The 24,886-nt window shown below is 35.5% G+C and overlaps 6 protein-coding genes and 1 long non-coding RNA gene across 7 annotated transcripts; 2 read left to right on the plus strand and 5 right to left on the minus strand.

Moving 5' to 3' along the window:
• LOC104708949 (probable serine/threonine-protein kinase At5g41260) lies at nt 6,386-8,762 on the plus strand. The gene is made up of 9 exons (XM_010425607.1): nt 6,386-6,756; nt 6,880-7,015; nt 7,097-7,230; nt 7,331-7,436; nt 7,537-7,622; nt 7,705-7,926; nt 8,021-8,176; nt 8,263-8,376; nt 8,454-8,762. Exons 1-9 carry the CDS (start codon nt 6,445-6,447, stop codon nt 8,682-8,684), a joined length of 1,497 nt encoding a protein of 498 aa, XP_010423909.1. The 5' UTR covers nt 6,386-6,444; the 3' UTR covers nt 8,685-8,762.
• LOC104708950 lies at nt 8,821-9,919 on the minus strand. Its single transcript, XM_010425608.2, has 2 exons — nt 9,281-9,919; nt 8,821-9,206 (listed from the first exon to the last, which is right to left on the minus strand). Exons 1-2 carry the CDS (start codon nt 9,661-9,663, stop codon nt 8,951-8,953), a joined length of 639 nt encoding a protein of 212 aa, XP_010423910.1. The 5' UTR covers nt 9,664-9,919; the 3' UTR covers nt 8,821-8,950.
• LOC109126021 lies at nt 12,549-13,358 on the minus strand. Its single transcript, XM_019229054.1, has 2 exons — nt 13,053-13,358; nt 12,549-12,901 (listed from the first exon to the last, which is right to left on the minus strand). Exons 1-2 carry the CDS (start codon nt 13,276-13,278, stop codon nt 12,738-12,740), a joined length of 390 nt encoding a protein of 129 aa, XP_019084599.1. The 5' UTR covers nt 13,279-13,358; the 3' UTR covers nt 12,549-12,737.
• On the minus strand, nt 14,461-15,920 carry LOC104708952. Its single transcript, XM_010425609.2, has 3 exons — nt 15,330-15,920; nt 14,914-15,243; nt 14,461-14,704 (listed from the first exon to the last, which is right to left on the minus strand). The coding sequence occupies exons 1-3, from the start codon at nt 15,394-15,396 to the stop codon at nt 14,550-14,552; spliced, it is 552 nt and encodes a 183-aa protein (XP_010423911.1). The 5' UTR covers nt 15,397-15,920; the 3' UTR covers nt 14,461-14,549.
• LOC104708953 lies at nt 16,301-17,245 on the minus strand. Its single transcript, XR_754894.2, has 2 exons — nt 17,083-17,245; nt 16,301-16,632 (listed from the first exon to the last, which is right to left on the minus strand). It is a non-coding gene; the product is annotated as an uncharacterized LOC104708953 (long non-coding RNA).
• On the plus strand, nt 19,672-21,237 carry LOC104708955 (L-type lectin-domain containing receptor kinase IV.2-like). The gene has a single exon (XM_010425611.1). The coding sequence runs from the start codon at nt 19,959-19,961 to the stop codon at nt 21,021-21,023; it is 1,065 nt and encodes a 354-aa protein (XP_010423913.1). The 5' UTR covers nt 19,672-19,958; the 3' UTR covers nt 21,024-21,237.
• LOC104708954 (uncharacterized protein At1g04910-like) lies at nt 21,520-24,880 on the minus strand. The gene is made up of 8 exons (XM_010425610.1): nt 24,128-24,880; nt 23,555-23,624; nt 23,391-23,461; nt 23,221-23,309; nt 23,003-23,135; nt 22,663-22,895; nt 22,102-22,578; nt 21,520-22,025 (listed from the first exon to the last, which is right to left on the minus strand). Exons 1-8 carry the CDS (start codon nt 24,683-24,685, stop codon nt 21,770-21,772), a joined length of 1,887 nt encoding a protein of 628 aa, XP_010423912.1. The 5' UTR covers nt 24,686-24,880; the 3' UTR covers nt 21,520-21,769.

A 24,886-nucleotide genomic window follows, 5' to 3' on the forward strand; every position in this document is an offset into this window, starting at 1 on the left:
CCACCGTAAAAGCTTCATCTCCTTTGGCTCCGCCTCTATCTCCTGTTAGTAGAGTCTAAACTCAGGACACAAACAGAGTATCTAATATGGTTGATTTAGTCTCGTCATAATTGCCCAACTTGTCCTTCTTGTTTTGTCTCGTGGAAAAAAAAAAAAAAGAAGTCTAAATCACAGAGAATACACTTACCACTCACTAGATAATAGATTCATGAAATATTTACGTAATGTTCCATTTGTTTTGTAGATCGTAAGTGAGTTTAGGCAATAGCATGATGTAGAATACAATACAGCAAACAAGTGGCAACAATAAAACGAAAAAAATATATATATATATACTGATTACTGAACCTCAAAACAACGATATTTTAGTGATTAATCACACAAAGACTATTATGTTATAATAATATTTTAGTGATTAATCACACAAAGACTATTATGTTGTTTGGTGTAATCGTACAGTCTAGATCTCTGAATTGACGAGATCAACTTGCTAATATTAAAAATGGGAAAAATGTTATTTGTGCGTGATTAGTTAGAACTTAAGATTAACATATTGCAGTAAAATTAATAACTTAATGGCAATGGCATTTTTGATCAATGTCTTCGACCCAACAATAAAATCATCTTTGACCCATCTTTAACTACCGTCTCGAAGTTTTTTTTTTAAATCTTTTTAGTATCTGTTTAAGTCGTTTACGTATCATTTATGCGCATTTTAGTTTCGGTAACATAATTTCACCAAATATAATTAACATTTCATTTTCCAGTTATCATCTAGTAATCTAATATAGAACGTAACTAGTAGTATTGATATGGTCAGCAATATGCAACACAAAAGACGATGTCGCTAAATGATTGAGTAGTTGAGAATTGAGATGACTTGATGCCATCCATGGCCATGTTTTTGAGTTACGGTTGCTATGATCGAAATTGGGCTTTAAATGACAGTTTACAGAATTTATATTATATAGCCCATTTAGGTCCAAAGCATACTTATACCCCATCCTTTTTTATTATAATTTTATTTGTTTAAAGAAATATTCCCGAAACGAGCGTCCCATTAACTACTATAAAATAAAAAATACTAGTCCTGGGCAAACGGTAAACTCGGGTTTTTCGGGTCGGGTCTTTTGGTTTTGGCAAAATTCGGGTTTGAAAAAATCTGACCGAATTAAACCGAAATAGATTTTGGTTCGGGTCGGTCGGTACTCGGGTTAAATGGGTCGGTTATTGATTATATGTCTTCCGTAAGTAACCGATAGTTTTCATATTTCGGGTTATTTCACCCGAAATTACCTAATAAAAAGAAAAACAAGCACAAATACGAGACAATTCATTGTCTTACATCTGGTAACCATTACAGACCATTACATAAGCTGATGAGCTAGCATTGCATCAAGTTTAAGCTAGCAAAGTACCAAAAAATCATTACATAACCATGAAACACTTAAGTAGTTAAGCAAAGTTGTTTCTCATTAGTTGTTACACCACAGCATGCAACTCCACATCCAAAAGTAGTCAAAAGAGCAGCTTAGATGAAGTCAGTACTATACCAGTCCATTGTTAATAAGGCTTTGCTTATCTGCATCAAAAAAAGTCAAAAGAAGCAGCCTCTACCTACCTGTGCATAATGAAAATTAGAAAACCATAACAAAGAGTTAATAAATCTGATAACACAAATGAAACAAAAACTTAACAATCTCTGATTTATACAGAATCGCAAACAATAACAGAGACTTAGATAGTTTGGTAAGGTTTAGTTTAGATTGTTAATCGTTTGCACTTTGATAATCTAAAGCTATTAACAATGCAAGGCAAAAGTAAAGAAAACATACCAATCTCCAATTATGATGAATCATGTTGGAGCTACCGTTGAGTTCCTTTCATCTACACAATAAAACAAAATCATAAGTATATAAGAGATTTATAAAACTAAAAAACAGAAGAAATGACTTAATTCTATTTAGTACTTACCAAGAGATTCAAGAAATTCAACTTCTTCCAACATTTGCACCAAGTTTGCTACTTGTGCTTCTGATTTATATGAACACCTTAACCATTGTTGGGTGCATATCAAAACCTCAACCATGAAAAGAGTTAAAGAACTCATATAAGGATCCAACACTCGGCCACTTGTACTAAAAGCGGATTCAGATGCCATAAATGAGACTTGAACTACTAGAACATCTCTAGCAAGTTCTGACAAGATCGAAAACTTTAAGCTATTGCACCTCCACCAGTTGAGAACATCATAAGGCAACTCCAAACTATTTTCTACTCTGACCTCAGATTTTTCAGACAAATAGACCTGCAACTCACTGCAGCCATCTTCAGTTCTCCTTAAGTCAACCATTTGACTGTAAAGTGTGTCCATCCGCTCACAATCTTCATCATCTGACAACTCAGACATGGCAATCGAGTCAGATTGTGAAGGAGCTTCATCGTGTACTGCCTGACTCAGCCTGGAACTGTAATCCTCATACAACTTCTTCATTGCATTTGAAACTTTAGATTCAAGTTGCTTACTCTCTATGGTGTCCTTACCATATAGCTGATCGAAGCAGAGGGAAGCAAACTTCATCTTATTGCGAGGATCAAAGATACTTGCCATAATGACTAAAGGATTCATGTGATGCAATCCATCCCAGTATTTCTCAAACTTATCTCTCATTGTATGAGCTTGCTTTCGGATCAAGGTTTCAGAGCTGCCACACTTAGCAATGAGACTCCTTTCGATGTCCACAATTTTACTATAACATAGTGTAGAAGTGACTGACTTAGAAGCTGAGAAGATCAAAGTACACTTGTAGAAGATTTTTAGGAACTTCACCAACCTTGAAACTTCCTCCCAGTCAGAATCGGTTGGTGGTCCAACTCTCTTTTTCTTACTCTTCTCCTCTATTTCCTCAAAATAATCACAATAGAGTTTGTCTTCAGCCTCCATCTTCTCAAAAGCAACCCTCAACTTCAAAGCAGAATTTAACATTAGATAAGTATAGTTCCAGCGTGTTATAATATCTAATGGCAAGCTACCTCTATTGACTTTTCCTGTTTTACACCTCATGGCAAAAGACCTAAGCCTACTGAAAGATGACCTCACATACTTGATTGCATTCCTGATCGCAACAATACTAGGATTTGACTCTTTGAAACCATTTCCAACAATCAAATTGAGAATGTGAGCACAACAACGCATATGTAAGAAATCCCCATTAGTAACTATTGCTTCTCCTCCTCTCAACCTTAACTCATCTTTCAAAGTATCCAGCGTCTTGTCATTACTCTTTGCATTATCAACTGTCACTGTAAAAACCTTCTCAATACCCCATTCTTCTAAGCAATCCAACAGTTGCCCTGCAATGGTGTCACCTTTGTGGTCTGTGATGACCTTAAAGCTGAGAATCCTCTTCTGCATCTCCCACTGAGCATTGATCCAATGAGCTGTGATCACCATGTAGTTGTAAGAGGTTACAGGACTTGTCCATATGTCTGTAGTCAGCAAAACCCGTTGTTTCTCAACACCAAACAGATTCTTCAAAGCAGCTTTCTCTTGAAGATAGATTCCAACTATATCTCTTGTACAACTCCTCCTAGAAAATGTCTTGTAGAGAGGCAAGACATTGAAACAAAAGCGTTTCCAGCCCTCAGATTCGACAAAGGAGAATGGCAACTCATTTACCACAACCATCTCATTAACTGATCTTCTAAATACATGCGGATCAAACTTGATAACCTTCAAATTCCCAGCACTATCACCACTTAGAACCTTCTATTTTTCCTTGTCATCATAATCCTTGTACTGCTTGCAGATTTTTAAGTGGCCTAACATCGGACTAGTGCCAATGGTTTTTGAATCGCAATTCATCTCTTGACCACAGTACTTACAGTTATTTGTGGGTTCGTCATCCCTTTGCAGAAAATGCTGCCATACAACAGATCTTTTAGAATACTTCTTATGTGGTCTTGGTGGCTTAGCAGAAGCAGATGCTGGTGCTTTACGCGTCTTTCCAGTTTCAACCTCTTCAGTAACCTCAGGTTCAAGCAGCGGGTCTTTCTCATGGTGTTCTTCAGACATCTACAAAAGTTACACAAAACTGGGTTATCACAAATATAATAGACAAAGACATAACAAGCAACACAAGAATAATACAAAAACAAGACATAACAGTCAACACAAGACTAATACAAAAACAACACAACTATAATACACATACAAGACACGACAATAATGGTTTTGTATGTGTATTATAGTTGTGTTGTTTTTGTATTAGTCTTGTGTTGTCGTGGCAAAGAGTAATCAAAGTACCTCATGGCAAAGAGTAATGACAATAATAGTTGTCTATATAATACACATACAAGACACGACAATAATCAAAGTACAAAACATTTGACATATCTCTGATTTTGAAGTTTAGAAACTCTAAAATAAACCCTAACACTAAATTGCTACACTTAGACAGCTACACAATACATGGAGCATAAACAAATTACAAAACCATAAGAAGAATCGATCAACTCTCATTTGGAAGTTTGAAAACAATCCTTAAAACCTAAAATGCTACAATAGATACTAGTACTAATACTAATAGATACACATAAACAAATAAGAACAGTAAACAAAGCACAAAACCCAGATTAAGTCATCTTAATTTCAGATTTTGAAGTTTAAACCCTTAACCCTAAAATTCTCCAAATCGATTTGGAGAATTTTAGGGTTAAGGGTTTAAACTTCAAAATCTGAGCTGATAAAGACTAAGAAAGAAATTATACAGAAAATAAACAAACGAAAAAACGATTAAGGAGAAAGAAGAAGAGATTTACCTCTAACAAATTCTCTTATATGGATTGAAACCCAAGTCTTTCACAACAACAGAGGTTTCAGAAAATAAAAGAGATTGTAGAAGATGAAGAATTGATGAAGGAGAAGAAACGAGATGATCTTTGCTTACTGACTATTTGATTATGTCGGGAAAATGAGAACTTTGCTCGCTTTAACAAGAGACGGAGGCGGAGAAACAAAGAGGCACGATTATTAGATAAGGTTAGTAACTCATTAGCTTTATAAAGGGAACCAAACATAATCTCGGTTTAGGTAAAACCGATCGGTATCCGATTACCGATCCGACCCGACCCGACTTCCGAAATTGCAAAACATTCTCGCCGATCGGTTGCAGCTCCTGTCTGTACTCGGTGCCGAGAACCGAATTCGTCGGGTTTCTTGGGTCGGTTTGTTCGGTTCGAACCGTTCGCCCAGGACTAAAAAATACTACTAGTTAGCTTTCTCTCTCTTCTCTCTCTCTCAAATCTTTTAGAGAGAGAAAGCAATTGTATATTATTCCGACGACTTTTGTCGTCTGTTTTTTGTTTCCAGCTAAGTCCGGTTTATATTTCTCGCTTAGATGCGAGTTCTTCTTAGCCCTTATGGCTAAGTTTTGTGTTTTCTTTTCCTTTTGCAGAGCCAAGTAGATTTCTTTCAAGTTAAAGAGATCAAAGCCGAGTGGTGATTCATAAGTTTTAGATCATCAGATTGCTCGATTCCAAGCAAGAGGAGAGTAAATCCTCATACCATTCCTAGTGGCCGTAAGTGGCTGTGTATGATGGTTTCTTTTAATGTTTGGGAATCGTGATGGGAGGAATTTTGTGGAGGGTGAAGAGCAGTTTAGGAGAGCAAAGTTTTGCGACTAATCTGACATCTAGCCATTTCCCGTTTTCTGGTGTTTCACAGATCTGAGGATTCATGGGGCCTTTTGTTTCTTAACACTCGGAGTAAGATGCAGAAGGAAAGTGGTGAGATTCGGGGCAAAAAGCTGAAGATCGATGGATCCCTATAGCGAAAAAGATGAATTTTTGGCCGGAATTTTTTGGATCTGATCGGAGACTCAGCTCCGGTAGAAGGCGGCATGACTCAGTTATTTTTTCCACCCCAACTTCCTAAATTAACACGTATCCACTACGTGTACCTTTTTGACATATTTTGTGCTTTGCTGTATTTTGTATTAGACTATTAGGTTTATGATTGGGCTTTAGTTTGTTGGGCTCCGTTTTCATCTTGAACATGAGTTAACGAAAGTGTATCCACAAAAAAAAAAAAAAAATACAACTAGAAACTAAAAGATTCCAGATATATTAATATTGAATCATGAACACACAAAAAAAAATGGACTGTAACTATTTCTAAAATAGTGTTAAAATTAACAATTAAAACTATGACGTCAAAAAAAGAAAAAAACAACTATTGTATTCGATATTATTAATATTATAGCTTAGGAAAGCATGATTCATGACCAAACATATATCTCTTTTATTAATAATTTTTCATCCCAAAACATGCTAATAAGTACTATTTGAATTCTGTTTTCAGACTAAGAAAAATAAAAAAAAAAAACAGAGGAAAATTTTGGAGGCGGGAGACTGAGCATTATTATATTTATATCGCCGGCGGTAATGGGATGCATTTGCTTCAAGTCTTGGTGCCGATCATCTTCTTCACCGTCGATTTCATCAACGGTCATCAACGATCTCGAAAACGTCAGAGACGATGACGACGACGGCGGGGGACATTATCCTTTGATATTCCGAGAGTTCAGTTTCGAGCAGCTTAGAATCGCCACCGACGGTTTCTCCTCCGGAAACATCGTTTCAGAGCACAACGATTCCGTACCAAACATCGTCTACAAAGGAAAGCTCGGCGACGGTCGTCGGATCGCCGTCAAACGGTTTCAAAGACTTTCTTGGCCTGATCCTTTCGAATTCATCGTTCGTCTCTCTTTGTGATCCTTTTAATGATTTTGGTTTTGGATCTTTTTGTTTTTTCTTGAGAAGTTTTTTGATATCTTATAAGGATATGGTGGTGGTGGACTTTTTGTTTGTTTGTTTCAGAATGAAGCACAAGCTGTTGGGAGATTGAGGAGTGACCATTTAGCGAATTTGATCGGTTGTTGTTATGATGATAACGAGAGGTTGCTTGTTGCCGAGTACATGCCTAATGGAACATTAGCAAAACATCTTTTTCACTGTAAACTAAAAAATCTCTTCTTTTTATAATCTCATTGATTGATGGAGTTTCACATTTGATTAAGAAGACTGTGTGTTTCAGGGGAGAAAAGACCGATGAAATGGGAAATGAGGTTAAAAGTTGCCCTGCATACCGCAAGAGCCTTGGAGTATTGTAATGATAAAGGAATCGATTTATACCATGATCTTAATCCTTACAGGGTTATGTTTGATAAGGTAATGGATGCTTAACTCTATTTTCTTTGATTTGTGTGTTTTTCTTGATCTGCAAACAAAAACAACCAAGTTTTTAACATCAAAAGTGGTTGAATGACAGAGAGGGAATCCTAAGCTTTCTTGCTTTGGTCTCATGAAGAATAGCCATGAAGGGAAAAATTATAGCACCAACTTAGCTTTTGCTCCTCCTGAATATTTGCGCTTAGGTACCATAACAACCTTTTCATGTGTATGTGTTTCAATAAGAGTACAGCTGAATAATCTCATGCATAGAAGTTCGTTCGTTTCTACAATAACTTTGTTCAGGTACTTTGATACCGGAGAGCGTCACATTTAGCTTTGGAACCTTGTTATTGGATCTTATGAGCGGCAGACATATTCCTCCAAACCATGTAACAAAAGTGGCATACTTAGTTGCATTTTGGACTGATTCTTAGCTTTTATATATGTTAACGTGGTATTAACTCTGTGCAGGCACTTGATTTGTTCCGAGGCAAAAACTATTTGGTGCTAATGGATTCAGCTTTGGATGGTCAGTTCTCTGATGAAGATAGAACAGAACTAATACACATAGCTTCTAGATGTTTGAAGACTGAACCTGAAGAAAGGCCAGGTATAAAGTTTCTTAAGGCGACTCTTTCTAGACTTCAGAAACGAGCCAAGTTATGGCCTATTAATGTCAAAAGACCCATTTCGGTAAGTGTCACTCTCTCCATATACTCAAGAATTGTCTTTGAAAAGAATGCAAAATTTTAGTTAGTGGTACTCAGCAAAACATATTAATTGACAGCCTCCATCAAACAATCTGCCTGAAAAGACTAAACCTAGAACAGAGTCATTGAAGTTGACTCCTTTTGGAAATGCATGTTCGAGAGCGGATCAAAGTACTATACACGAACTACTAGAGAAGCTCGGGTATGAAGAAGACAATGCGGTCGGAAACGAGGTATATTGAATATTTTTATATACATACTTATTATCTGAATTTGAGGGTTGGATGTTGCTGAATGCTGATTCTGATAAATGTGACAGTTTTCATTCCAAATGTGGACGGGCGAAATGCAAGAGAATATGGACTACAAGAAGCATGGAGATGTCGCATTCCGTGCCAAAGATTTTGATACCGCCATTGAATTCTACACAGAGGTACACACATATAAATACTACATCATCAGCAAGTACAAAAAAAAAAAGGACATGGCTCATTCTTCATTATTTTGTAGTTCATGAGTGGAGCTCCTACGGTGTCACCAACAGTATTGGCAAGAAGGTGTCTTTGTTACCTAATGACTGAAATGTTCAGCGAGGCTCTAAGCGATGCGATGCAAGCGCAAGTAGCTTCACCGGAATGGCCAATCCCTCTTTACTTACAAGCGGCTTGTCTCTTCAAGCTCGAGATGGAAGCTGAAGCTAAAGAAGCACTTAGACATGGTTCTGCTCTTGAGGCTTATTAGAGTTTTGTTTGAAAAAAAAATACTCACTTTTGAGAAATTATGAATGAATACACACAAAAACATGTACATGCCAATGTGAACAAGTGTGTACCCATTCAGATTTTTTTATTCAATTATGAATGTTATTATTTTTTCTTTTGTAAATGTTGATCCAATTGTTTGATATGATTGCACTCGTGCAAAAAGCTAAAAACAGGAATCAAATGCCACACAAAGCAAAAGAAATGAGATTTGAGAAGAAAGAAAAAACAGAGTATTTTTAATTCTCATTGTTGTGAAGGCAAGTTAAAGTGAAAGAACCATGAGATTACAAATGCACATACCATACATGTTAAAAGGAAATTAAGGAATCTATTTCCTCTCCAGAATCTCCGGTCATCGGAATCACTTGTAGCCACCACGGTTGATATGTTACCAGCTTCCACGTCATCCACATTGGTTTCAACCGTTGTTAATGTTTGATCAATCTCATTGGCAACTTTAGAGAAGTTTTGAGCTATGCAACGACAAATCTCGCAAGTCCTGAAAAAATTACACGTATCAATAATAATCCAACAAAAGTTCCAAAAATAATTCACATTGGTTTGTTTGCTTACTTATTACCCTTGATCTTGAACCAAGTATCGGCACATTGCTTATGAACATAACCCAAATCATCTTTACAAGAACATCCAAGAACCATTGGATCCCCACATTCATGGCGATTGCTCTCTAAACCCAAGTGGCAAATCCTGCAATCTTTCTCTGGAGACCCTCCGGCTGATCGAGAGGCTTCTGAATCGGAATATGTTTCATCACCACCCAAGTCATCGTCATCAGCAGTCTCAAACTCGCCGCAAAAGCTACGAACAGCCGAGTGGAAATCGTAGTCGTAATCACAAGAAGAACTGTCTTCTTCTCCGCTGACGTCACTCCGACGGTAATGACGGTCGCCGGAAATAATTTCCAAATCAATGTGAGAGTTTTGGAAGGATGACATTTTTCATTTGATAAAGAGAGAGAGAGAGAGAGAGAGCGTAAAGAAAGACGAGATTTTTGGTACTATAATTACAAAGACTTCTGTTACAAGTAAACGTGAACTCTTGGATCAAGAGATTTGTTATTAAAAAGGAAATTAAAATTAAGGATATAAACAAAATAGTAATAGAAAAAAGCATTGAGGGGTCAGGAAAAATTCTGAAGGACTTATGTTTTTGTTCTGTCTTGGGGACCAAAGTGATGAAACATTATTTACATACAGCTTTAATACTGTATTTATTTGTTTAAAGAGAAGAAAAGAAAACATAAAACAGGCTTTAAGCTGGTAATACTCGATTGTTCACTAATCCGCACGCTAAGTATCATCGTGTTATTTGTGATTTATTTTTTAAAGGAGCAATGTGTTTCGTGTTATTTTAGCTTTACTTGATATCTGTTTTTTGACCGTTGATTCGAGTCTTCCAAGTATTGAAAGTCATCAATATGGACGGTGGAGATTATGTAATGCGCGTGGGAGGCACGTGATGGGACTATGTGTCGTTAGTGCAGCTAAGCTTCGGGACCACCGCCTGATGCTTCTCTTTCACGCCACCATTCACTTCTTTCATGTTTCTTTTGTGTTGTGTGTGTGTGTTTTTTTTTTCCAAAATTAAAAAATATTTTAAGATGGACATACAGTTATCAAATTTAAGAAGATTAAAGAAAAAAAACAATTGAACNGTCTCATTTACTCATTAGCATGTTAAGAGGATATAGTCATTATGGATTTGAGATGTATATGTATACAAATACACTAAGTTAAAAATCTCCATATAACTCAGATAGCCAAATATATAAAAAAGGATTGATTCAAATACCAGTAGAAGCTAGTACTGAGGAGCTTAGGATGATTACAACCAAAAGGAAGACAAAGCTTGATGATGATGTCTTCATCTTTAAAGAGAGAGATTGAGGAGGAGGAGGAACTATGTAACAAAGAGAGAAAGGTCTATTTAAAGAGAGAGAGAGAGAGAGAGAGAGAGAGAGCAAACTTGCAAAATGATGTGGATGATAGGATAGTAATATTGGGAAATAAAGGGCCATGTGGGGTTTTGGGTCTATGTCTTGAATGTGATGTTGTGGGTTATAATCGAGATCATAGTTATTGCTACCATCTCTCTCTCTAAACAAGAGAGGAAGCATCTCAAACAGCTCAAAGCTCATTCATTGGTTTACAATTTAATGCTCTCTCTCCATTACTAGCTACTACTTCTTTTCGTGTACGCCACGTGTCCCGAACTCTCTATCTCCATTAACATGTCTTTTCATCGACGTGTTTTGATCACCATTGATAGAAACGAGGATATGAGAAGAAAAAAAGAAAGAAGAAAGATAAAATGTGGATGGAAGAGACAGACAATATGGTGAAGAAGATACAGAGCTTGAAGCGGCGCCTTTTTTTATTACTGAACATTGAACAAGATAGTGTGTGGTTGTTGACTATTTATTTCTTGGACTTTTAACGTTTTTTTACCTTTTCACTCTCTGTTTTTCGTTTTTTACCTTGTGTTTTTGAATTACATAACAGCAGTAGTAGCATTATTAGCATACTAGTAGAATTAAGTGTAATTGAGCTTAATAACTTTCTAAATGGTAGTAACAGAAATGACAGTACAACACAATAATGTTATTAAAACTATGCATAAACAACAAACAAAAAAACAAAAAGTTAGTTTGCTTTTCTTATTCAAAAACAAAAAAATATATTTCCATTAAGCTGGGTTGGATGCTGGTGTGAATGACAACGGAAATAGCATTAATGCCATTCACATTTCACCATTTAATGTGCTTTTCTTTTTGTCTTTTTACGTTTTTAGTACTATTATTATTATTATTATTATTTTTTTGTATGTTCACCATATATTGTGTGTGCGCATTTGTAAATATAAAAATGCGCGTAAGAAAATTATAGTTAAATCAATTATATTCAGTATTCAATTACTCAAATTGGCTGTTTGAAACGATCAATAAGCTAGGTTAGGTCTAAAAACTCTGAATATTTCCATATTGTTAATCTGATTCAAGAACCTGATCACAATTGTTTGTCTATGTTGTACCATGTTTAGTATTTTCAGTATAACAATGTTCGTGTATACAATGGAACAAAGGACCTCGCAAATTCTTTTTTTTTTTATTTTACCGTGGTCAAGTTCTTGTGTTAGGTTTTTTTGTTTGTAAAAAGAAATGGGAATTCTTGTGTTAGGTTGATCATATAGTTTTGTTGTCGTATATATATTAATCAATCGAAATTTCCAAATTATAAAAAAAAGGAAAGAAAAAAGAACTTTTAAATAACATTGAAATAAAAAGATATGTCATACACCAACGGGGCTAAAAGCTGGCGCATCCGTAGGGGCCTCCGATAGCTCTCCTGAAAACGTACCAAGAGCTTCTCCTGAGCTAAGGATCTNAAAAAAACATGTTGGATTGTAGTCTTTCACTCTTTTGACAGAGGTCTGGGTTCCGTTACCGTTACCGGACTTTGTTGGTTGTTTTAGTTGGGGTCGCGTGAGGATAACGCCTCTCAATTATATTTAAAGCCCATTAATAACAAAATTTGTTTTCTTTTACGGTCCAACTATTTAATACTACATATGGGTCATTGTTTGTGACTCAAAAAATCTCAAACCCATCATCATCATTGCAATTTCTGCAAAATCAATATACGTTTTTTTTTTGGTCAAATCAATATACGTTTATATTATTAAAATTCTGATTTGAAAATTTAAAATGTGTTTTTGGATGGTAAATTTTATGAATTCAGAGTTATGATATTGAATCCACAATATAAAATATATGTAGTTGAAATACCCATACCTCTGCAGTGCTATTACCCGAAATGACAAATGGAGATAAAGGCAAATAATTAAACATAACGAGTAGAAAGCGACAATGTTAGTAGGCAGTACAAAGAGTTACCGGAACAGAGAAATTAAAGAAACAAGAGATTGAGAAAGAAAAAAAAACGTGGGAAATTCTAGTTACAAACAAGTGCGTATTAAAATGTAAACTAATTAAAGAAAGATTTGGTCTTTTTTATCCACCGCCTTGAGCTTGTGGGGGAGGAGAAGAAGAAGGAGGCTTTGGAATGTAAGGATTGAGAGGGCTTCCGTGCTCAATAGGACCTGGTTTGATCGAAGCTTTTGTGGTTGGAGATGGATCCACCGGGAAATTGTAATCCTCCAAACCCACTTTCATTTCTGCATTTTGATATGTCTCATTTACTCATTAGCATGTTAAGAGGATATAGTCATTATGGATTTGAGATGTATATGTATACAAATACACTAAGTTAAAAATCTCCATATAACTCAGATAGCCAAATATATAAAAAAGGATTGATTCAAATACCAGTAGAAGCTAGTACTGAGGAGCTTAGGATGATTACAACCAAAAGGAAGACAAAGCTTGATGATGATGTCTTCATCTTTAAAGAGAGAGATTGAGGAGGAGGAGGAACTATGTAACAAAGAGAGAAAGGTCTATTTAAAGAGAGAGAGAGAGAGAGAGAGAGAGAGAGCAAACTTGCAAAATGATGTGGATGATAGGATAGTAATATTGGGAAATAAAGGGCCATGTGGGGTTTTGGGTCTATGTCTTGAATGTGATGTTGTGGGTTATAATCGAGATCATAGTTATTGCTACCATCTCTCTCTCTAAACAAGAGAGGAAGCATCTCAAACAGCTCAAAGCTCATTCATTGGTTTACAATTTAATGCTCTCTCTCCATTACTAGCTACTACTTCTTTTCGTGTACGCCACGTGTCCCGAACTCTCTATCTCCATTAACATGTCTTTTCATCGACGTGTTTTGATCACCATTGATAGAAACGAGGATATGAGAAGAAAAAAAGAAAGAAGAAAGATAAAATGTGGATGGAAGAGACAGACAATATGGTGAAGAAGATACAGAGCTTGAAGCGGCGCCTTTTTTTATTACTGAACATTGAACAAGATAGTGTGTGGTTGTTGACTATTTATTTCTTGGACTTTTAACGTTTTTTTACCTTTTCACTCTCTGTTTTTCGTTTTTTACCTTGTGTTTTTGAATTACATAACAGCAGTAGTAGCATTATTAGCATACTAGTAGAATTAAGTGTAATTGAGCTTAATAACTTTCTAAATGGTAGTAACAGAAATGACAGTACAACACAATAATGTTATTAAAACTATGCATAAACAACAAACAAAAAAACAAAAAGTTAGTTTGCTTTTCTTATTCAAAAACAAAAAAATATATTTCCATTAAGCTGGGTTGGATGCTGGTGTGAATGACAACGGAAATAGCATTAATGCCATTCACATTTCACCATTTAATGTGCTTTTCTTTTTGTCTTTTTACGTTTTTAGTACTATTATTATTATTATTATTATTTTTTTGTATGTTCACCATATATTGTGTGTGCGCATTTGTAAATATAAAAATGCGCGTAAGAAAATTATAGTTAAATCAATTATATTCAGTATTCAATTACTCAAATTGGCTGTTTGAAACGATCAATAAGCTAGGTTAGGTCTAAAAACTCTGAATATTTCCATATTGTTAATCTGATTCAAGAACCTGATCACAATTGTTTGTCTATGTTGTACCATGTTTAGTATTTTCAGTATAACAATGTTCGTGTATACAATGGAACAAAGGACCTCGCAAATTCTTTTTTTTTTTATTTTACCGTGGTCAAGTTCTTGTGTTAGGTTTTTTTGTTTGTAAAAAGAAATGGGAATTCTTGTGTTAGGTTGATCATATAGTTTTGTTGTCGTATATATATTAATCAATCGAAATTTCCAAATTATAAAAAAAAGGAAAGAAAAAAGAACTTTTAAATAACATTGAAATAAAAAGATATGTCATACACCAACGGGGCTAAAAGCTGGCGCATCCGTAGGGGCCTCCGATAGCTCTCCTGAAAACGTACCAAGAGCTTCTCCTGAGCTAAGGATCTCAAACATTGACCGGTGAGGGTTGTTACGTCTCGCCGCACACAAATCAGGCAAATGTGAACCTATCAAGTTTCAACATTCGATCCACAATGTTATGTAACCATCAATATTGCAAATATATAAAACAAACAAATCTAAAAACCGGTGTATTATGATATATACCGGTTTGTTTAATGTTTACAATTAAACCAGTAAACCAATACTTAACCAACATTAAACCGGTCTATATCATAATATAACTGAAAACTGGAATGAGAGCAGATTTAATTACCTTCGGCAGCGACAAGATTAAAGTAGAGATCAGCAATGTTAGGGCAGTCTTCGAGACATTCAGGAGTGCAAAGCTTGACAGCGAAGCCAGGGTCGAGAAGAGCATCCGATGAAATCCCAATGGATCTCCTATCCACACCGCATGCATTGACACACTCATCGGTCTCGATGTAATTAGCCATCGTACCATCAACGTCAACCTCAGAACCCCGGCACCGATAATCTACCCCACCGGTCTGCCTCACCTCCGTCTCTAAGACACATCGTTTTCCCGAGGCCGAGATTGAAAACGAGCATATGTCGTCCGGTAAATCCTCGCATATTACATTGGCTAAACAAACAAAATTTTATACCTAATGAATTATATTATTCGTTTCGTAACCACGTTAAATAAATAAATTAAGAATGTTTACTTACCGTGAGAAGAAGTAGAGGAGCAAATAGTGATAAACAGAAGTAAACAAGCTTTTGAAACATAAACCATAATTGATTTTGGTTAATAAGAAAGTTAAAAAGACAAAGTCGGAGTTGTGTGAGGAAGGGTTGTTACAAAATATTGGCTATTAATAGTCTAAGAAGACGAAAACGTTGCGACTTTGATTTCTATTTTTAAGATTCTTTAGCATTCGTTTAAGAGAGAGTAACAAAGAAATTTCCTTTTCCTCGTCCATATGCATAGTTGACGACGACGACGTAAACGTTTTCGGTTGACTTGACTTTGGAACCTTTACTACTCCAACTGGGAAAATGGTTTGGCTACTCGAGCTTTTATTTTTTCTGGTCAATAATTTTGGATATAATAGACGGCCAACATTTTCTCAATTAATTCTGTATATTGTTTTTGTCGATTATGTCGATTAAACAATTTTTTAAAATGTTTTTGATGTTGGGCTTGTTCGTTTGGTCGGCGCAAAAGTTTGCAATTTCGCATTTTTTTTGTTTTCTAACTTCTTTTTTTGGGTGTGTTTTTGGTTGTCTGTAAGTTTTGTACGTTTATTAAATTTTTTTCTGATTATTTTCTATCGCGTTTTTGTAATTTTTTCTTTGCGCGCCTGCTAACATTTTTTTTTATTTTTAGTAAAAAATCCTCCCGACGCATAAAGAAAGCTAACATGTTTACGTGCACTTGTTAATTTTATGTTGTTCGATGCATATTGTTCAAGATTTTCGTACGAGTTTGTTACTTTTAAGTTGTTTTTTGATGTGTTTTGTGTTAGTTTTAGAATGCTAATGGTTACGTGTTGTTTGTTTTGTTTTAGAATGTGTTCGAGTTTTGTTACTTGTTAATTAGTGTTATGCTATTTTCAGCATTTGTCGCTACGTTGGCCCCCTAATCATACATCTAACACACACACACACACAAATACTACTAGCCCTATACATACATCTTTACATACATCATTCACTTTTCATCCACTCCCTATACATACATCTAATAGTAATCCTATACATCCATCTAAGAGTAAAAAAGTAAAGACCCTATGTGTATCATCTATACACATACGTCATTCATTCTCATCCTTACCCTATACATACATCCCCTACATCTAATTAATACGAACATAACTCTCTACGTCATTCATTCTCATTTATATCCTAACATACATCTATTATACATAGAGATTTAATTTAGTCTCTCCAGCACCAATTAAGCCGAATGATGAAAACCATAGACGACGACTTACACAAACGAAACAAGCTTCTCTCGTTTAACCGCCATCTGCAAATTGGAAAGAATGTGTCAATTTCCGTTACAAATCCATTTTAACTATTTTTCTATACAAATAAACCAAAAAAAAATAGATAGAACAAAAACATCTAACTGTGACCCCCCAACAGGTTCCTCATCAATAAAAAAAAACTAACAATCGTTCTACTTTCATAACGTATATGTTTTTTTCCTTAGGCAGATCAGAGGCGAGATTTATATCGAAACCAATTTCTACTAATTTTCAACACATGCATACAACCATTACGAAGACAACAACATTCAATCCCTCAACTTATGACCATTTTACTTATCACCCAGTATATATACGAGCATAATTTTTTTAAAAAAACATGGTCATTTGAAATTTTCCAAAACTATACTCTGAACTAAGCTGAAGAAGACTATATATTTACTATTTAGTTTAACAGAGAAAATAAAATGATCGGACTAGAACCTTACCTTCTACGGTGATGATGCCTCTATGACTATGCTTGTCTCTCTCTGAGGATGTGAGAACTACTATAAAAGGTTTTGACTTGAAGTCTTGAACGTACGCGGAAGAACAGATTAGGAAATGCAAAAAAAAAGAAAAAGCAGAGTTTTAGTCGTTTCAAGAAAAGAATTGTGAACTTTGAACGAGAAGATGAGTGAAGTAGTAAGTTATATTTATAGAGGTCATCATCCACACTTATAAAAATAAAAAGAAAAAGAAAAATCAAGTTATTGTATTTCACAACGGTAACAATTATTTCAAACGTTCGTATTTTTTCTTCTGCAATCCAACGTTCGACTGTCAAATCTTAAGTGACAGATTAATAAGAATTTTTTTTTTATAATTAAAAACTGTAATCTTACGCGCATTTTAGACGCGTCCTCTCTATCTAATTATCACCTCAGGCGCGTGAAGAGATAAAACTTGTTTCTAAACAGTAGACCATGTATTAAAAAATAAAAAAATACCTATCAAAGTATTAATAATATACAGTAATTACTAATTACTCGATGGCCTGAATTTGTTGCATAGTGGGCCTCATAAAAGCCCGTATCTACATAAATTTTAAGCCCGTAGCAACTTTTCTGAACAAATCAAATTTCAAAACAAAACCAAAAAAAAAACTTTTCTGAACAAATCGGATTGAAGCAGAAATCAAACTTAAAAAATAAAAAACTAATCCTACAAAACAAATTCAAATTAAATTTTTTTGTAACTTTTAATAGAATTAAAACCAAATACTACTAGTAATCCCAAAATAAAAATGCATTAAACTAACGAATTTATGGAGAACTAAAAGTTTTATTGAACTAGTAATTATTTTGTGGTCGGTAAAGATATCATGGATTTGATTAAATATGTGGAAGACATTAAATGTAACAACAACAAGAGTCAGACAGAGCATTAATGGTCCCATGGTTTTAAACCATTTATTAATTGAACGCACCAAGTGTCAGCGAGTACTTTTGTCAGTCTTTGAAATTAATGCTCCCCCCAATTTATTTCTTGAGGGGTTATTGATATTGAGTTAAGACTCTCTCGGTTTTTTTTTTTTTTTTTAATCCTTGTGGAATCATTTTATTTAACTGGACTATTCATTTGCCCAATTGCCCCGAACAACGCATTTAATTTTGTCCCAACAATATTCGTTTCAGTATGCATACGTAAACTAGAAGAATAAATCGTCTATAACTTGCAAAATATCACCAAAAAACTGACAAAAGCTATATAGACTATAGTAGTAAAAAAAAAAAAAAAGAGTATCTGTCCACAAAATAATACTATATACAACAGTAGAATCAACTCGCAAAAGTAGTTCATGCATCTCTTATTATGAACTCGCAAAAGATTAATTTCTTCTTTTTTTTTTCATACAAAAGTTAAACGAATAACAGTATAGCACGTAGATTTTATTGAAAATTTCTAAAGCATTCCATAGAATAGAATTGTCACTAAAACTCATAAACATAGTCGTGATTACTAATTTTAATGAATTAACTAAAATGTGATGCACATATTTAATTCATTTCATTTTTTCTTGTGACGATGCTAATAGTACTGATTATGAAACATTGATTTCCTTCCTCCTCCACTCACATATTATTGTACTTATTTAATTATTAGGCTGCATGTGACAATATGTGGATATATAGTTTTAAATAAACCATAGTTTTCAATAATTAATATTTTAGCATTAAGACACCGAATAACTACATACATATACAGTAGTTGGAAAAATCTAGAATTTTTTCTGAGCAGAGAATGTAAAGAAAAAAAAGACACTGTAAACCAATTTTCTAATAAGATAAACAAGATGCTGCCAAAGGAGAAGGTTCTTTTAAGAGTTGAAGTCACTCTCTTTCAACCTTGCAAGAGAGGTTCCAGTAACTGTGGTTTACTGGTTATATATATAGATTCGTCCTATGCAGCATATTGATAACGGGTTCTTTTTATACTATGGTTTTAATCATTGTACCATTTCGCATTAAATGAAACAAATACCGAAGCTTTGCCTATGCGAGCATTTTGAACTCAACGACGGACAAAGCCACTAGCATGTTGTTATATATATGGGCATTTCATTTTATCTTTTTTGTTCTTTAAATTCTTAATTTTGAACTTTTAAAGCATTTTGAAATAAATAAATTCGGTAACATAAACATAATCAGTGGTTGTCCACTAATTAACCCATTAAAATAATAAGAGAGGATACGAGATCCTTTTTAGATTCCATCTTCTTCTTTCCGCCAACAATTTCACCTTTATTATCTTAAACCCCACATTTTCCCTATTTCCTCTTTTCAATGGACAATACATATGATTTCTTCTGCACTATCCAAAATAAAAAAGGTTATGACCTAATCTTATTGTAACATCATAATTCTCGAATACGATGTTTTGATTTAACAATTGTCTTTACACCTATTGATTACATTTTGGATTTTAAAAAAAATAGAAAGAGTGGGGTTAAAATGTCACAATCTAGAACATGGGGGCTATGAAAGAGAGAAGATAAAAGAAGTGGGTATAAGAACAGAGATCGCATTAATTAATTGATTTTTTTTTTTTACCTTACTCAGCAAACCACTGAGAAGTGTGTTTGAGAGCGAATCAAGGTTCCTCCAAAGAAGATGACTTTAATAATTCTTATTTAATTCCCTTCTCCTTCTCCTTCTCTTCAACCAAAATCCACACACTTCAATTAAAAAATAGAAACCCTAAATTCTTGAAAACTGGAACTCATTCAAGAATCCTAAATATTCCATCCAGAAGAAGAAGAGAAGACAAAAAAGGGAGCTCCTTTTACTTTGATTTCTTGAAGCTCAATCCCAGTTTCAGAGCTATGGCGGTGTTCAAAACCCTAGCTTTTCTGTTCGTTTTATGCTGCTTCGAGATTTACCAAACAATGGCTGCTGCAGATGCAAATCCCTCGTTTTTGTTTAATGGGTTTGTGAAATCTCCGAGCTTTGACGAGAATGTTGCTCTGTTTGGAGATTCGAAGCTTGTTGACGGCGGTCCATCGATTCAATTGACTGACTCAGTGAGTCGGAGTGAAGGGCGAGTCGTTTACAGGCAACCCATCAGACTGTTTCAAGGTAAAGAGAGAAACTTTTCCGGATCATTCTCCACTAGTTTCTCGTTTTCGATGTCTAATGAGATTGGTAGTGTCCTGGCTTTTGTAATGGTTCCAACTGGTTTGGATCTTAGGTCGTTTGATAGAAAGGGTAATAGTAACAGTTCCTCTGGTTTAGGGTTCTTATTGCAACACAAGGTTGTTGCTGTTGCGTTTGGTATCTCCAAGAAAGGGAATCGTGTAGGGATCTTAGTTGGTAGACCTGAATCTGGTAAAATTAGAAAGTTATCATCTTTAGGTGACCAATTCAATGGAGAGAAGAAATTGAATTGTTGGATTGATTATGAAGCGAGTTCAAAGAGAATAGAGGTTCGTGTGAGTCTATCTACTGCCTTGAAGCCGATCGATCCATTTGTCTCTTACTCAGTAGACTTGGCTAAGATATGGAGAGATGGGAAGTTCGTGGTTGGTTTAACCTCTGCAAATGGGAACTGTTCCAGGTCACATTATCTTCATTCATGGAGTTTTAAACTGAGACATCCTTCGATGAGGATTCATTCACAGCCGCTTGATCCAAATGAAGTTTCCATGACTGTTAAGGAGGGGAAGAAGACGGTAGAAGTTAAGGGTAAAAGCAGATGTATATGGAGAATGCTTGGTGCATTGGTTTTAGGTGCGGTTTGTGGAACTTTAGGTGCGATGTTAGCGTTATACCTTTGGACGATATGCGGTAATAGGCAGTCAATGGCGATAGTTCCTGAGGAATGTGCTAATGAAAAATCGGATATCGTTGTGATGAAAACAGATGCTGCTGAAGAAGAAGGGAAGAAGTAGTATCAGTATGATAAAGAGTTTGGTGGTCTTTTTTTAGAATGTTGTTTTTGTCTTTGTTGTTTGTAATGTAAATTCTGGTGTCCTTCTTCATCTTCTTCTGTTTGTTTTTTTGTTAGTTGCAGAATTGGTGAGATAAGTTTTCACATGTTAGAATCTTACAATATATGTATTAATTAAAAAATCTTGATTAATGTTAAATTGTCTTCTTCTACTTCTTCTTTGTTTTCTTACTCATTTGAGGACACAAAAGGAGACGTGAAGGTATTGAAGTAGGAGAGAGTTTGTTCCAAAAAAGAAAGCAAAGGTATTCTCGTGAATTCTACAAAATGCATTTATAATCAGTTGCCACTTTCAGACATTTTTCTCTGTGTCTTTTCTCTGTCTTGACCGATAAGAAAGTGAGAGGAGAGTAAAAGTGGAATGTGTAGTGTCTCCCGTGGTCCCCTTCCTCTCAATCTAGAGATTCATCATTGCTGTAAGCAGATTTCGAATTTAATTTTTCGAAGTCATTGCTTCTAATTAAGTGGGTTGAAATTGAATGTACTCATGTTTGCATAAGCAATGATTCGTATTTGGTAGCTGAGTTTACAAATCTTGCTTATATTTCTCTCTAATTTCCTACTACAGTTAGAATACTTAAATAAAAAACCCTAATCTACAATTGAACAGAAAAGAAAAACCAAAACTTGTGTGTTTCCCGTTGTGTATGTGCGTACAATGCAACGAATAGAAATCGATCTACCCTTTTATCTCAGAGATTGTGCTCGTAGACTTGGTCTTTCAAACCGGTTAAGGCCGGTTTGCTCCTCAGACGTATCGCACAAGCAACCTGGAAGAGGGTTAGCATAGAAATTCTCCTCCAACTTTGGGCCTGCCTTTCCTGGCCGCCTAAGATACGGTGCTCCTACTCTATTCTGATGTAGTTTCTTAACCTTCGACGAGAAATCTTTCCAAGATATAAGTCCCGCATCGAGCCTATCAATCAATCTCACAAACCTTTTCCTGAAAAACCCAACCTAAAGTGTCAGTCTTAAGTACAGAAAAGGGTTTCTTTTCACACAAGAAAGATATAAAGTACCTATCGGGATTGATCGTTTTTCTAAACCCTTCGAATCTCCGGTGACCCTGAACCGCTTTCGCCATGTTTCCATCATAAGTATAAGCAAAAACATCGCTTTCGAGTGCTAAATTGTAATCAAGAGCAGCTAATCTGTTCTGGTAAGGTTTAATAGTCGAAAGCTCTTCCTCGGTGGCCAATGTGGAGTGAAAGAAAACGTTTGGGAACTCTTCGTGGAATGCAGTCATACTCTTCTGGCCGTAGATCTTTCCTGCAACAATGTAGATCTTCGTTGTCGAAGGAAACCCCATTGCCTTGAGGAACACAGCAGCTTCACGCGGCGTCATAGGGCAATTACCTTCAAGACGCCGTTCTGTACCGTTGATTACTTTTTCTTTCCAATGCGGAATACTATACCTCATCTTCTCAAGATCAACCGATTCTTCATGGGATAGACTGTGATTGCATCCGGTAAACGCCAACATGTCTTTCTCGTACCTATAAGGCAAAACTCGATTAATAGATGATTCTCAGCTTCATTCATTAGAAAGAAAGAGAGGGAGTAATAATGGTAACTTGTACCGCAAGTGAAGAGCAAGGTAGGGTTCGTTGTTTTCTCTGAGTCTTGAAGAGAGAACATTGCTTAGATTCTCTATTTCTTCAGAGTAACGAAGAGCTTCATAGTTTGCGTGACATCTAAGCCGCTGGATCGAAGGAGGTGGACTGTTGTTCGCTAGACGAGAATCAGTGTGATTAAATACAATCACCTTATGCTTCTTCAGTAACTTGGCGATTGAGTTTCTGTAATAACTCGACTGCCAGCAATAAAAACCATTACAGAGTTAGTTAAAATTGCTGAATAACAATGAGAAAACAGAGAAGTTAGAAAAAAAAAAGGAAAAAAAAAACAAAAAAGGTTTACCTTAGACCAGGACACAGGATTCTTTTCAAGAGGCTTAATGGAAGCAAATTCTTGAGGTAAATACTCGACAATTTGGACATCTTCTGCTAGTGCTTTGATGAAATGTTTCCAGTCAAAAATGTCCTTAAACGTGCTGAAAAGAGGATGAGCTTGATTAGTTTGTGATATGATGTTAAATTTGTGATGATGATGATGATGATGATGGTGGTTTAGTTTACCTTGGATCACTCCAGAAAGATGAATGGTCAAGAAACGGAAGAACAAGAGTTGCGTTCATGATTTTAGCGATAGCTACCATATCGCAAATCTGTAAAGAAGAAATAAAATGAGGATACGAGAAAATCTTTATCATGGAAACATTAAAGCAGAAGAAGAAAGAGAAACTTACACCAGTTCTCATCTGATTCAAACCACCATTGGCGTGAACAAGAAGGTACCCATTAGTTTTCTTGATTGGTTCTAAAGCCAAAAAAAAACCGATTATTAGGTCTAAAGTTTCTCTTGTTTTTTTTTTTTACCCTGGAATTGAAGAGAAGAGTTGAGAAAACTTACTCTGGTTCTTAGGACGCGCCATGCATTTCTGATAGTTCCCAGTCTCTGGTTGATTCCAAATCTCTGGGATCTGTTTGGAAAAAAAGAAGCAAAATTAGTTCACAAAATGAAACGAGACACATGATTAATGATGAATAAGCCCAATGGGCCAACGTACACTAGTTAATCTTTAAAAGCTAATGTCATACTATGATTTAGCTAGTGTAAAAGTAGTACTATTGGATTAGTTATTAAAACAACTAAAATAAATTAAGTCAACCGCTAGAAAATTCAATGACGAATGGAGCAGACCCACGATGACTTCGTATTTGGTAATAAAATATATTTTTAACGAACTTTAGAAAAATCCTTCTACGAAAAACTAATCCACTTAATAAAGAAAATAGAAAAATTATTTGTATTTTTTTAAATTTAGATTCACCTCCGAATTTTTGTCGACACGAACAGAATCGTAAACATGGGTTCTGTTTTTTTTTTTTTTTTTTTTTTTTTCCGGGAAAACAAAAAAAAAAACGCGGAAATAATAAAAACTTATTTTTGTTGTTGACTCTGTTTTATGAAATATGAACTTACCGATCTTGATTTTGGAAGGAGGACTTGGAAAGAACTGGATGATTCTTCTTCTCTAATGATCTTCTCAATCGTTGGTCTGGGATGTATAGAAACGACGAACTCATGTTTGTCCACGTGTCTTTGCCGTCGTCCGGAGATAGCAACGATGAGGAAGAAAGTGATGACGAGGATGGACAATAGAATTAGAATCAAACGGCCAAGATTTGTCGCCGATCTCATGTTACGACCAATCCCAGCCGTCCATTGAGATTTGTTCTCAACCATAAGCATCCACACGAGCCTGAATTTACGGAGAGACAGGAACCCGACGACGTAATTGTGGTGGGAACCACTTGGACAACACGACGACGATAACGATCCTCCTCCTCCTCCTCCGCCGCCGCAGCTCGTTGCGGTTTCTTCCTCTTCTGGGATGTAAACGACTGCGTTTCCTCCTCCTCCTCCTACTCCGACGGTGCAATGATCTTCTTGTGAATCAGCTACGCGCCGTCTTGTTGTTGTTGGCGCCGCCGGTAATTGGCTGCTGCTCGAAGGGTTTACCGGAATGCCGACTGACATGTGGCCACCGGGAAAGAACAGGGGAATTTTTTAAGAACGAATGAACAAAAAAAAATGATATTTAGGAATCAAATGATGTAATCTCTCTCTCTCTCTATTGTTTCTTCGTCTCTCTCTCTCTCACCCTTAAATATAACTTAGCGTGATCTCAGGCCGAGCAGACAAAAACAATCTCTCTCGTATTCTTTTTTTTTTTTTTTT

This window comes from Camelina sativa, chromosome 8, assembly GCF_000633955.1.
Source record: "Camelina sativa cultivar DH55 chromosome 8, Cs, whole genome shotgun sequence".
Taxonomy (NCBI): Eukaryota; Viridiplantae; Streptophyta; class Magnoliopsida; order Brassicales; family Brassicaceae; genus Camelina; species Camelina sativa.